The 13250-nt window shown below is 36.6% G+C and overlaps 1 protein-coding gene across 1 annotated transcript in view; it reads right to left on the bottom strand.

The window, feature by feature from the left end:
* The window catches only part of LOC124402106 (E3 ubiquitin-protein ligase RNF123), a 165569-nt gene that overhangs the window by 101003 nt on the left and 51316 nt on the right, over positions 1–13250 (bottom strand). Inside the window, exon 32 of the mRNA XM_046874774.1 lies at positions 2919–3058. Coding sequence (XP_046730730.1) covers positions 2919–3058 — 140 coding nt within the window. The remainder of the gene's footprint in view (positions 1–2918; positions 3059–13250) is intronic.

The raw sequence follows: 13250 nt of genomic DNA, 5'->3' as shown, positions 1-13250 counted from the left end.
GAAATTGAAACCTTCGACAAGCTGAACTGCCGAAAATGTCGAAACAGTTCGGCAACTCGTGCATAACGATCGTCGGAGAACGATTCTCGTGATCTACCTTCCGCACTCACCCTACTCGCCAGATTCTCCCTTCGCCTACATAAAAAGATCCACATAAATCACAGCAGGTGCTTAACACGCTTCAAATAGAAGACTTCCAGGACACATTCCAGAGGTGGCAGGAACGCTGGGAGCGCTGCATTACTGTGCAAGGGGACTATTTTGGAGGTCAAAATGTGTAAAAATAAATAAATAAAATACTGTCATGTAAACAGACCAGGTCTCTAAGATTTTTGATACCACTTCATTGCCCCACCAGTTAAAGGTTATTAGTATCCTTTTTAGCAGAGTAGTGATTTGATGCTGTAGGCTGCACAAACTTAGCTGATGCTGTGACAAAAACTCAATCTGCAAAAGCAGAAGACCAAATGCTACCTAACATCTCTGCTAAGCTCTGAAAGAACTCTATTCTGCTACAGAACATGTGAAGGGGGCATTTGTCATCAGACCCCTGTACCACATAGCTAGACCAGCTCATTACTTTCTCCACTCTGGGTGGGAGGTAGGCTACTAAATAACCGTGCCTCACTGAAGATTGCTGCCTTTTAAATTAGAGATCATCAGTGATAAAAGTCGCCCTTGCAAGAGCGAAGCATGAAGTCAGACTATCAAGCCCAATCAGTAAATGCAGACCCGGTACGGTCTGTCTGCCACAAACACTGCTGTGTTAAGAGATGCTTCTGGCTGAGCAGAGTGCTTTTCCAGCTCCCCTGCTGGAGCCTAATTCGCTGCCGGACAGACCGGGGAGTCCTGCTCTTTTCCACAATTTCCCAAGAGAGTCAAAAAGCCTCCCATTGCACATAATGACACTGTGTGAAAGGCAGGAAGCTTGTGTTTTTTTTTTTTATTCCGAAAAAATCTGACTTTATGGGCGTCTTTCATCAATGACGTATTCTAATTATAGAGAAAAAAACAGGAGTCAATGTGGAAAAGAAACAGCTTGGAGAAGACGTTAAAGTCGAGGTCATGTATGCAATGGTATGGTACAAAATGACTGCATAATCAATACACAGGAGGTGAAAAGACTGTCTTTGGAAAAAGGGTAACGGAAAAGCGAATGACATTTATGAGACATATTTAAAAGGTGGATCAGACCTTCATTGGGCTTTATGATGCATTAATGATCTGTCGTTTTCCTGGAAGCTTAATGAGAAATGCTCATTACACCACCTGATTAGATGCAAACATACATTGTGGTGGACTGTAAGGAAGTAATTGTACTTAAGTAGCTTTTTCGAGTATCTGTACTTTACTGAAGTATTTCAATTTCGAAAGACATTTATTTTAACTTCACTACATTTCCAAGTCAAATATCTGACTTTTTACTCAACTACATTTTGCGAAATCATTCGTTCCTTTTTAGTTATGACTGGATATTTAACTGGTCAAACACGCAGCAAGCCACCAATCAGGGTAGAGCACGTTCTGTATGAACTTGTTTTGATTGCCGTTTGGTGGTATCTACTTACACTAACATACGAGGTGGAATCAAAGAGTTTCGAGACTAGCAGTGCTAACTGGTGTTATTCTGACAGCAAGTTAGAAAAGAATGAACGTGAGCCTCTGCGTGAAACTGGGCAAATCTTCCAAAGAGACGTTTGACATACGGTGCTGCTGCAACAAGTCGTTCACGGGTGTTTTGAGTGACGTGTTCGCTTCAAGAGCGGAGAAACATCACTGGAAGACGAAGAGAGTTCAGGAAGACCTTAACCGAGCTCAACCCCCCAAAATTTCAAAATGATTCGGCAACTCGTTCATGATGTTTATCAGAGTACGATCCACATGATCTCACTTCTGCATCCACCATACTCGCCAGATTCGGCTCCTGTGGACTTTGCCCTCTTCTAGAAAATGAAGATCCACCTCAAAAGTCACTATTTTGATACAGTTGCGGAGATCGCAGAAGGTGCTTGACACGCTACAAAAAGAAGACTTTCAGGAAACATTCCAGAAGTGGCAGAAATCCTGGGAGATCTGTAAGGGACTATTTTGAAGGTGATAGCGTTTAAATCTAGATAAATACATTACATTCTTGTAAAAAGATCACGTCTCAAAACTTTTTGATACCACCTCATACAGTCCAGCGTCAGTTGCCACAACACCTGTGACCTTTTTAGCGCAATTCTTTTAAAGAAGGATTTGGCACTTTTGATCATTTTAACAGATACTAATCAGTGTTTAAGTAACTATTATAATTCTAATAATAGATTGTTGCACTAAGAGTAACATTAATGTCTTTTCCCATAACCTGAGTTGATTAAGCAAAGAGTCTTGTGACAAAAATAATAATAGGAACATTATATCCATAATAAATCATAGTATTTTGGATACTTAAGTGCATTTGAAGGCAAATACTTTTGTACTTCCAATCAAGTGAAAGTTTAACTGGGGCACTTTTACTGGAGTAAATTTAGCATAGATTGACAAAATACTTTTTTCACTTTTTAACCGCAAAGACACAAATGCTCGATCACCAAAACAGTCACCAAGTCCTAAAAAAATTGCCTCGGTCATTTGTATGCAAATTCGGATGCTTAAAATGGAAAAGACTAATCCACACCACCAACTGGTGACAGTAATGACAATACAATTGAACACTCCAGCTATGAATAATTTACAAGTTTCAAGCAGTTCGTGTCCGGAAAGAGCTGTAATATTTCATTAAACTCTACTGTGACATGGCCTTTTTTTGCTCTGTGCCCAAATGTTCTTGCGCACAAATTAGCGACTACTGTACCAGCATTAAAACCAAAAGTGCCAATGCAGCTGTTGGGAATTTCTCCACAGGGCCACAAAGGAGTCCATGGATATTTTCTTACCTCCTGGATCATGCCAATGAACTCTGAGAAGGCCCAGTTGAGCTGGTTGAGGACGCTGTTGAGGAAGCTAGCGGCCATCTCTTTGTCCTGATTCAAGAGCTCCGCCATATGCCTCTGGAGCAGGAGGGATGGACAAGGCTCTGCAAAAACAAAACAAAAAAATCATAAAAGAACGTGGTTTAATCAAAACACCTGTTGGTCTAAAGAAGCCTTACAACTCAAATGGTGTGAAAAAAAGAAATGACTCAGAAATGTCATAGTGTTTGATTTTCCAAAGCAAACAACAGGTTCTGTTGTTCTTGGGACTGCATCAATATCACATTGATAAGTTTAGATTAGATTAGATTAGATTAGATTAGATTAGAATAGATTAGATTAGAATAGATTAGATTAAATTGACCTTTATTGTGATTGTGCAGAGTACAGGGCCAAGGAAATTCATTTACAATCTAACAAGACGTGTAAATAACAATGTATATAAACTAGGAGTGTAACAGTGCACGTATTCGTACCGAAATGATACAGAATGCAATCCTTTATATATGTGGAAGAATGTATTAATTTAATCAATTATTTGATTTATTATATTTTATTTTCAAACAAATGTTATTAATAATAAACTGCGTTAATTTTAAAAAAAGAAAATAAAATGTTTTGCATTTATTCCACGAACTGTACCGAAATTGAACCGAACCGTGACTTACAAAAACAAGGTACATACCCAACTGTAAATTTTGTGTACCGTTAAAACCCCTAATATAAAGATAATAGATCTAATATAAATATATAAATTTACAAATATACATAGTATCGTATATATACAAACATAAAATAAATGCATTCTGGTAGTGCAAAGATGCCATAAATATTACAAATACTAATGTATATGGTGCAGAATTAAGATAAATGCAGAAGGGTATAATCTGAAAAGTGACCATAACACTGCAATAATTATAAACTTTCTTTCGGCTTCTGCCATTAGGGGTCGCCACAGCGGATCATCCGCATGTTTGATTTGGCACAAGTTTTTACGCTGGATGCCCTTCCAAACGCAACCCTCCCCATTTATCCGGGCTTGGGACCAGCACTAAGGCTTGTGCAACCCTAATGGCTGAGGTTGGTTCCCTGACCAGGGATCGAACCCGGGCCGCAGCAATTATAACGATGCAAAAAAAAAAGGCAACATTAGATAAAATGTCGTAATTGGTGCAACATTAACAGAATGTGCAGCACTAGGTAGTAACAGTAATAGGCATCATGGAAAACAATGTAAGTGTACAGTATGGAGATTTGTTAATGTACAGTGCAGTCTTCATGCAGTAGTGTACAAATGGATTCCTGTCTTATGCTAATTCAAACAGATTGCAAAACATTACTCATTAATCATGAATTACAATTCAAATCAAAATGATCCAGTTTTTTTTCCCAGATCAAGTTTTTTTTTTTTAAATCCACATTCACACTTACAGATACGCATGAAGGAAAATATGAACCACAATCATGTAAAATACATCCACAGTAAGTTCCTGCAGGTTGATTCCCAATATGTCAAGTATTATTTAAATGATCACCAAATGCTTTACATAATTATATGGGTAAAAGTTTGCAAACCTAAGATTTGTATGTCATTTTAATGATGTTCCACTAGACTTTGGAGTGTGTTTGTGGAGATTCACAATGGTGTTATAGTAAAGTCAGGTACTGCATACAGCGTTCGTATTCATCCCAAAGGTGTTCTATGGGGGTTGAGGTCGGAGATCTATATCAGGAGATCTTCCACTCCAACCCATGTAAATCATACAGTATTGGGTCACCTGGTCATAAGTATGTGGTTTTTGAGCATCGCATTCCACATTTAGTCCCAATTTGCTTTTAAAATTCCCTCCACTCTTCTGGGAAGATGTTCCACTAGATTTTGGAGTGTGCTTATGGATATGTGTGGTTATCAGCCACAAGGGTGTTACAAAAGGCTGGTACTGATGTAGGTGAGGAGACCTGGGGTTCAGTCAGCATTCCAATTCATCCCAAAGGCATTCAGTAGGGATGAGATTAGAGCTCTATAGCAGGCCACTCAAGATCTTCCTCACCAAAGCATGTAAACCAGATCTTCAAGGAGCTCACTTTGTGCACAGGGGCATTGCCATTCTGGAACAGTTTTTGAGCTTCCTAAGATTAAGTAAATGCGCATCTAAAGACGTCCTGTACAATTGAGTGCCTCCAGCTTTGTGGAAACAGTTTGGAAAAGAACCACATATAGCAGGAAAGTTCAGGTGACCCAATACTTTTGGAAATATAGTGTATCTTCACAGAGTTTGTATCTATATTTGTTTTTTCCTAAACTGGTACATAATAGCACACAATTGCCTGGAATGTCTTAGTATGCTGTATTATTAAGAAGAGAAGAATTACTGTTATCATAGTAAAGAGGGATCATCTCCAACCTTGTTTTTTTTTTTTCATTAACGCACATGATTTTTGGGTGTAACAGTCAGGATAACTAATCTGGATGAATTTGAAAACAGCATTTTTTTAATCTAAAAACCGTGTCCACACATTTGCTTTTCCAAAAGTTGCTCATCCACACTGAAACATCAAAAAATTCTTATATCCCTGTACTGCGCATGAGCAAAATCTAAGACGTTTCAACCTGCGTCATTTCCCGCTTGCCGTTTATTTATTTTACGGCTCTTTAAAAGGTCGATGCGCAATGACTAAAAAAGTGTTGTCGTATTCGAAAAGCCACAGTTTTTTTAGTCCACACTGTGACGTATTGCAACTACAATGTAGTTACAATGTCCAGACGATGTCTTGGTAATGTAGTTACAATGACTTTATCTTTATTTACTCTTGATCTATTGCTTTATGATTTTTTATTCCTAGTTTTTATGGTTTGTATATTTTTAGCACCAGTACACCATGACAAATTCCTTGTAACTGCAACCAATAATACTTGCCAATAAGGTGATCATACTACAAGGAAAGTCAACCTAATAGATGTAGTGTACTTACAAAGCAACAATATTTAACAATCTGTGGAAAAGTATCCCTTCAAATTGTCCACTTAGGGTTGAATTACTCAAATTGAACAAGATATGCTATAAGATACAGTATGCACACACATATGTACATATTTCAATAGTAAGTAACTCAGGGAACAATTTCCAGTGTTATTCCTGCTCTTTTACAAACATTCAGACAAAAGAGCACTACACAGCATTCTGGGTAATTCAATCCGACCTGTAGTAAAGAACCTGAGCAGACATGCTAAAAGCCAAAGAGAGCGATGTGAGGACTGCGGCACCGAATGCTCTAAATGAAGCTCTGAATGAAGCTAATCAGCTGATAGGCCCGATGTGGTCGTTTAACACAGAAATAACCTTTATGTTTAATTAGATTGAGTGAGTCCCACCATGCTGTTCAATGCCCACTGGGACAATAGAGTTTAAAAGGCAATAGAAAGAACACAACAGCTAGCAAAGCAAGAGATTAAAAGAGCAAGACACAGAGGCGAAGATAGCAAGGACAGGGCACTTCTCCAATTTTGCAGATGGAGGGTTTAATTTAAAAGTTAAAGCCTTTCTTTTAATAAAATTTTTGTTTCCTATAGCAGGTGGACAATTGTCGAGTCATTGCTGCCCCATGTAAGGTAATTTGAGAGGACTGCTCTTGACACAAGCGTTTACAGGCGGTGAGGGATCAGGTCTGTTGCTAGGGCGGTGAAAGCGGACCCCAACAACTCCCCACAAAATCCAGCAGTTGTACTTTATACAGTAGCAGAGGTGGAAAAAATAATACAATATTCTACTCAAGTAAAAGTACAGTTACTTCATTAGAGAGGGAACGCATGTTATAGTTGGAATTTAAAATAATTATTTCTGATGTTAAATATGGTCGTAAAAATCTTGGGGGTGTTTGGAAAAGTATGGAATTCTGAAAGGAAAAATGTGTAGGAAAAGTATGAGAAAAGTATGTTTGATTTTCAGAGTTATTTCAATTTCTGATTGAAATTAGTTTTAGTTTTTGCTATATATTTATTTTTAGATATACCTGAATATGTTTCTTTTACTGATGTTTAGTAAAAACCTTTATTTACATTTATTTTATTTATTACATGTACTTATTTAATTTATTTTTTATTTATTAGTTTTGGTATTTTTTTAAGAAACCCTTGTTAAGTCTACATAAGCATATATTGTACAATATTTCATACTGGCAGATTCCAGATCCTCCAGCTACAGTGCTGTAAATTATTCTATGGTGAAAACAACATTATTTTGGATGCTGTCCAAAAGATGTCCAAGGATCGAAGGTCAATTTGTGAACATCTAAAAATGCCGTACCATGAGCTAAAGCTTCTGTATGAATTGAACTACAAATACTTTTTTATTTTTTGCAAAAATATAAAAAAATTTCTAATGTTTTCTTCTGCCCCAATTGGAGTCCTGGCTACAGTGGGGCAAATAATGAATGGAGAAATCTGTAATTATCAACGGAGAGACAGAATCTAAAAAATAAAATCCAGAAAATCACATTGTATGATTTTTATATAATTAATTTCCATAGATCTAACTCAGGTCTATGAAAGTACCAATCAGAATCACCTTAGGAAATGTATTCACTCAGCTTTACCCTAAACATAGAAATGACAGATTCTTTTTCCCTCTTCACTTAACCTTAAAGTGTGAGTAAAACTCCCCTGAGGTACAGTTTTATCATTTTATATAAACTATAAACTCAGAAATATGGATTGAAATTGTGCCGCTATTGAGATCGTCCTGCTTGACGTACTGCAAATTAAGAATATCAGCAAGAAAGCAATCCCAGACTGCCTTACTTTATCTCCCAATTTACCTCTTGATTATTTCCTGACCAATGACTGGTTGTTAAAACCTTCATTATTTGTTATTTGGGGTTCGGCCCTTTTTCCTTGTTCTGGAGTCTATATTCTTATCTGGTAGAAAGCAGATAGCGAGGCATATAAAGCAAATAAGAGATGCAGGATTTGAATTGAATTTTAACTCTGTTGTCTGATACAGTCAACATCACACTGAATCCCACCACCACCACCACCCCTTCAACTAACCTTATAGATCTAACGCAGAGATTTCATTAACGAAACAAAGGCGTATCTGCAGTCGTTAATAGAATCAAACAAAACAGGGCGCACGTGTACCCATCTTGGCGGCGTATTCACAGCTCAGCGGATATAATCAGATAAACGCGCTCATCCTTTCCCCTCCTGGGCTTCGGCGCTGATGACATGAAAAGCATGGGTAATTCCTAATTACAGAGCATTAAGTGTTGAAAGCGTTTATTCCGACATGAGCACCGGGGGAGCTGTAGCGTGTAGTTTTATTTTATTTTTATCTTTTTTCAAAAACATTGGTTTTAGGGTTTAGTAGAACCTGCTATTCCAAAATCGATTTCCCAATGTTCTTCATTAGATTTGAAAATACAGGCTCGAGTGGATCGGCTTCGTCTGCATTACACCACAGAAACACCTCAGTGGAAGGCAGCTCCAAGGGACACTTTAATGCAAATCCATAATAAGACGATTGTCAGCATTTAAAATTAAGACATTCTTGTGTCAGCAAACTGCAACAAGTTTATTTCGTATGTAAAAGAAAATCTTCCATTTAGAAGTTTGTGGGCATCTGAGCATTCAGTTTTTTGAACTTCTCAGTCCACATTCAGCCCCCATTTTTTGATAATATCTTCCACCCTTCTGAGAAGATGTTTCACTAAATTCTGGAGACTACTCTGAGAGATTTGTGGTCATACAGCCAGAGGGTGTTAGTAAGGTCAGGTATTGATATAGTGTAATGTGGCCTGGGGTGCAGTCAGCATTAGAATTTAGCCCAAAGATGTTCAATAAGGTTGAGGTCAGAGCTCTATAGCATGCCACTTGAGATCTTCCACTCCAACCCATGTAAAGAATATGTTCATGGAGCTGGCTTTGTGCATATTGTCATGCAGGTTTGTGGTAAAGAACCACTTTTTAAAAAAGTCAGGTGTCCCAATACTTTCATTCATAAAGTTTATTTATTATTGATGCAATGACTAGTAGCTAAAAAATACTAGCACAAAAGGTGGAGAAAAAACAAACAGAGGGACAGAAGCTCAGGAGCTTTTTGGAGACGTTGTTGTAGTTATAGCCACTTATCGAAGAGAACACCATGGTTCGGAAAAGGAATACACATTTTAGAACTAGAGGAAAAAAAAATTACTCATAATCCCATTTCCCATCAAATAACACTACATATTTCATTTGGATTAAAAGGAGTGCCAATACTTTTATCCTGTCTTCCTCTCAGAGCGAGCCATTAATCATGAGACATCAGTGCCTGTGCACACAAACACAGATAAGAGAGCCAATGCCTTAATCTGATGCTACAACTGAGAGAAGTTTCTGTGTCAAATTAATCAGATCACATTTATATTTTCTGGGGTTCAATCCCAAATAGTGTTTTATCACGCATGAAGTGCACTGTGTAGAAGGGCCATTTGGGAGTTGACCAAGCTTGAAAATGACAAGTTTCCTAAATGTATAAAAAATATTACAACGTTTAAAATTATCCGAAATATATAAGCATTCAAATGTAAAAAAAAAAATAATAATAATTAAATCGTGTTAACTAAAAGGTAGAGTTAAAAACAAATATAATTAAAATATGAAAAAATGAATGTAAGCATAAATAATAACATAAAAACAATAGATTTTTCTAATTCTACTTAAACTTGATAAAATTTATAAAAAAAAAAAAAATAAAATAAACGTGTTCTAAATAATAATGTAGCTAAAAATATATATTAAAAAAAAAAAATAGGAAAAAAAAAAACCATAAGTGAATTGAAAAAAGAAATATATTAATTTGGGGGAAATAAACATTTGATCCACTGTTGATTTCGTGAGTTTACCCCCTTATAAAGAATGAACAGTCTAGTATTTTTATGGTAGGTTTATTTTAACAGAGAGAGAAAAAATATGAACGTTAAACATTAAAGAAAGATTATACATTTATTTGTATTTGGTCGAGTAAAATAAGTATTTGATCCTGAACCAAATTAGCAAGAATTCTGACTCCCAAAGACCCAAATTGGTCTTGTCCTTCTAATATCAACTCTTTATGTGTATAAAAAGACACCCGTCACAGAATCAACCTCTTCCATTCAAACCTCTCCACCACCATGGAAAAGACTAGAGCTGTCAAAGATTGTCAGGGACAAGATTGTGGGCCTGCACAAGGCTGGAATAGGCTACAGGAGCATCAGAGCATCAGGAGCATTTAGGTCATTGTCATGCTGGAAGAAACCATCCAACCCCTATTTACAGTGTTCTGAGACCAGAAGGTTCTCATCCAGGATTTTAGTTCATGGCCCCGTTCATGTGGTGAAGTCTTCCTGTACCTTTAGCAGAGTAACAGAAGGTTTTCTCCTCCATGTTTGACAGTGGGGATGGTGTACTTGGGGTCAGAATCAGCATTTCTCTGCTTATAAACACGGTGAGTCAAGTTGATGCCAGAGAGCTCAATTTTGGTCTCATCTCCCAAGCCTTCTCTGAATCATTCCGGTGTTTATTGGCAAACTTTAGACGATCCTGTTCATGTGCAGTCTTGAGCAGAGGGAGCTCGGTGTGTTAACATTGGTTTTCTTGGTGACTGTGGTCCCAGATCCCTTGAAATCATTAACAAGCTCCTTCTGTGTAATTCTGGGCTGATCCCTCACCTTTCTCAGAATCATCCTTACCCCATGAGGTGAGATTTTGCATGGAGCTCCAGAGCGAGGGCAATTGACTTATCTTGCACTTCTTCCAATTTCGAATTATCGTGTGGTCTTTTTCTCACCAAGTTGCAAGTCTACAATCTTGTTCCTGATGTCCTTTGACAGCTCTTTTGCCCATGGTGGTGGACAAGTTTGATTAGAAGAGGTTGATTTTGTGACGAGTGTCTTTTATATACATACGTAATGAGTTGATATTAGGAGTTCTCTCTTAAAGGGACAGGACTAATTTGGGTCGGTGGGAGTCAGAATTCTTGCTGGTTGGTATGGGATCAAATACTTATTTCACTCAATCAAATACAAATTGATTTATATACAATATTCATTTATTATTTTTTTATAGATTTTCTTTTTTTTTCTATTTACTCTCATTCTCTGTTAAAATAAACCTACCATAAAAATTCTAGACTTACATTTCTCTGTAAGGGGCTAAATTTACAAAACCAGCAGGAGATCAAATAATTATTTTCCCCACTGTAAATAACAAGAAGCTATAAAATAATGTAAAACAAATAGAAACATTTATTAAATAAAATAAAAAATAATAATCATTTAACAAGGTGCTACACCATGTGGGTAAATGCAATATAAAGAAGAAATGTGAGAAAATAAACAAAAATGTAACAGTAAAAAAAAAAACCATAAAAATGGCAAAACCTAAAAATAATTCCACAAATAAACAGTAATAAAACTAATAAATAAAAAAATGTAATATTTGAGTAAATAAATGTAAATAAAATACAAAATAATTATTTAAATGAATATAGTATCATTAATTATATGGGTATATAAAAAAATTAAAGTTAATAAAAAATAAAACCTTGAAAAAAACAAAAACAAATTTGAGTTAATAGATTTGATAGAACACAAATGTTTAGTAAATAATAAAATGTAAAAAATAAATGTAAAAAAACTTTTTGAAGAAAAAAATGCATTTGATTATTGTGTTCATTAGCAAAGTCTGGCTTTCTCACAACCAGAACCAAGAACCAAATAACCAAATTCCAATTGCCATCTAAATCAGTATGTTAATAAGTATGTTTGCTCTTACAATTAATTAGTTCTGGTGACAGAAGCTTCCAATTGCACATTTTCAAAAGTAAAAAAGTAAAAAAAAAAGTTAATAAAAAAAATACTAATAAAAGTATAACGGTTATCGCACATTTTCTATAAAGATAATAAATGGAGTATTATTCCATAAAAAAGTACAGATTTGGATTAGTGAAAGTGGTATTGCACGTATGTTTAATTTAATTGCACAATTGGCAGAGAGCTTAGGTGTTCATGAGGTAGATTGCCTGGGAAAAGAAACATTTTCTGTGAAAGGTTCAAAAAGCATATGGTTTGGATGTGAGGGATCCAGGATCACTCTGGATGTATACAGTTCTTGAAGTCTGGGCAGGGGAGCATCAATAATCCTTTCAGTCGTTCGAACCATCCTCTGTAGTCTTCTGATGTCTGATTGTGTAGCTGAGACCAAACCAGACAGTTATTGAAGTGCACAGGATGTACATCCTCTTTTGGGCCTTTTTAACAATGGAGTCGATGTGATTGTACCACTTCAGACCCTGAGAGATGTTGGTGCCCAGGAACCTGAATGACTCCACTGCTGCCACAGTGCTGTTCATGATGGTGAGTGGGGGGGAATGCAAAGGGAGGGGTCTCCTGAAATCCACAATCATCTCCACTGTTCTGAGCGTGTTAAGCTCCAGGTTGTTATACTGCACCAGACAGCTAGCTGCAGTCTCTAGATCAACTAAAAATGGGTTCATGGCTAAGTTCTATAGCTGAGACACATTGTAGAAAAAAAAGAAGAATGCTAACAGGTTCACTACAAACCAGAAAGAAGAAAAGAGGAAACGGGGTGAAAGGAAATGCAAGTGGGACTTACTTCGAAAACTAGCAATTGACAAATCTCCTGGAAGTCATGCAAATGAGAGTGAGAAAATTGGACATCATTAGCACAGAGACAAGGCCAATGGCACACTGGGAGGAAAAACATGCAAATTTCAAAAGAAAGGCAAGAACAATGTCAAGAACAGACACAAATGAGAAGCGGAGAAGTTCATGCAGTGTTTCATTGTATCAATTGCACTAATTTAAGCTTTTTTTTGTCTCAGCAGTAACCAGACCGCAGTAACCAGACCAGCTCAAAATGATCTGGAAAACCAAATAAAAAAATCATAATGGCACCTATTTATACCTAGTAGATTTTTTTTTTTTTTTTACCTCCAAAGAGGATTTGCAAACTATTTTGAAATAAAAAGTAAATAACATCCTGGACAAGACGCCAATCCATTTCACACAAACATGTTCACACCTCAAGACACTGTAGCAAATCCAATCCAAGAGGCAAACTGAACATAATCCACATGGACCCTTTGAGCTTGTCATTTTCACTCCACCATTTTCAAAGCCAAGCTGCTTGCTAAATCCTTGAGTCCAGACCTGATTTAAAGGAAAGAATTGTGTGACATTTGTCAAAGTTCTAACAGATATATCAGGACAAAGTTTTAACTTCTTGAACCACAGCGTGTAGAAAATCTAAACAAG

Source organism: Silurus meridionalis, chromosome 19 (genome assembly GCF_014805685.1).
Source record: "Silurus meridionalis isolate SWU-2019-XX chromosome 19, ASM1480568v1, whole genome shotgun sequence".
NCBI lineage: Eukaryota > Metazoa > Chordata > Actinopteri > Siluriformes > Siluridae > Silurus > Silurus meridionalis.
The sequence above is the reverse complement of the archived record's forward strand: the minus strand, read 5'-3'. Positions and strand labels throughout refer to the sequence as shown.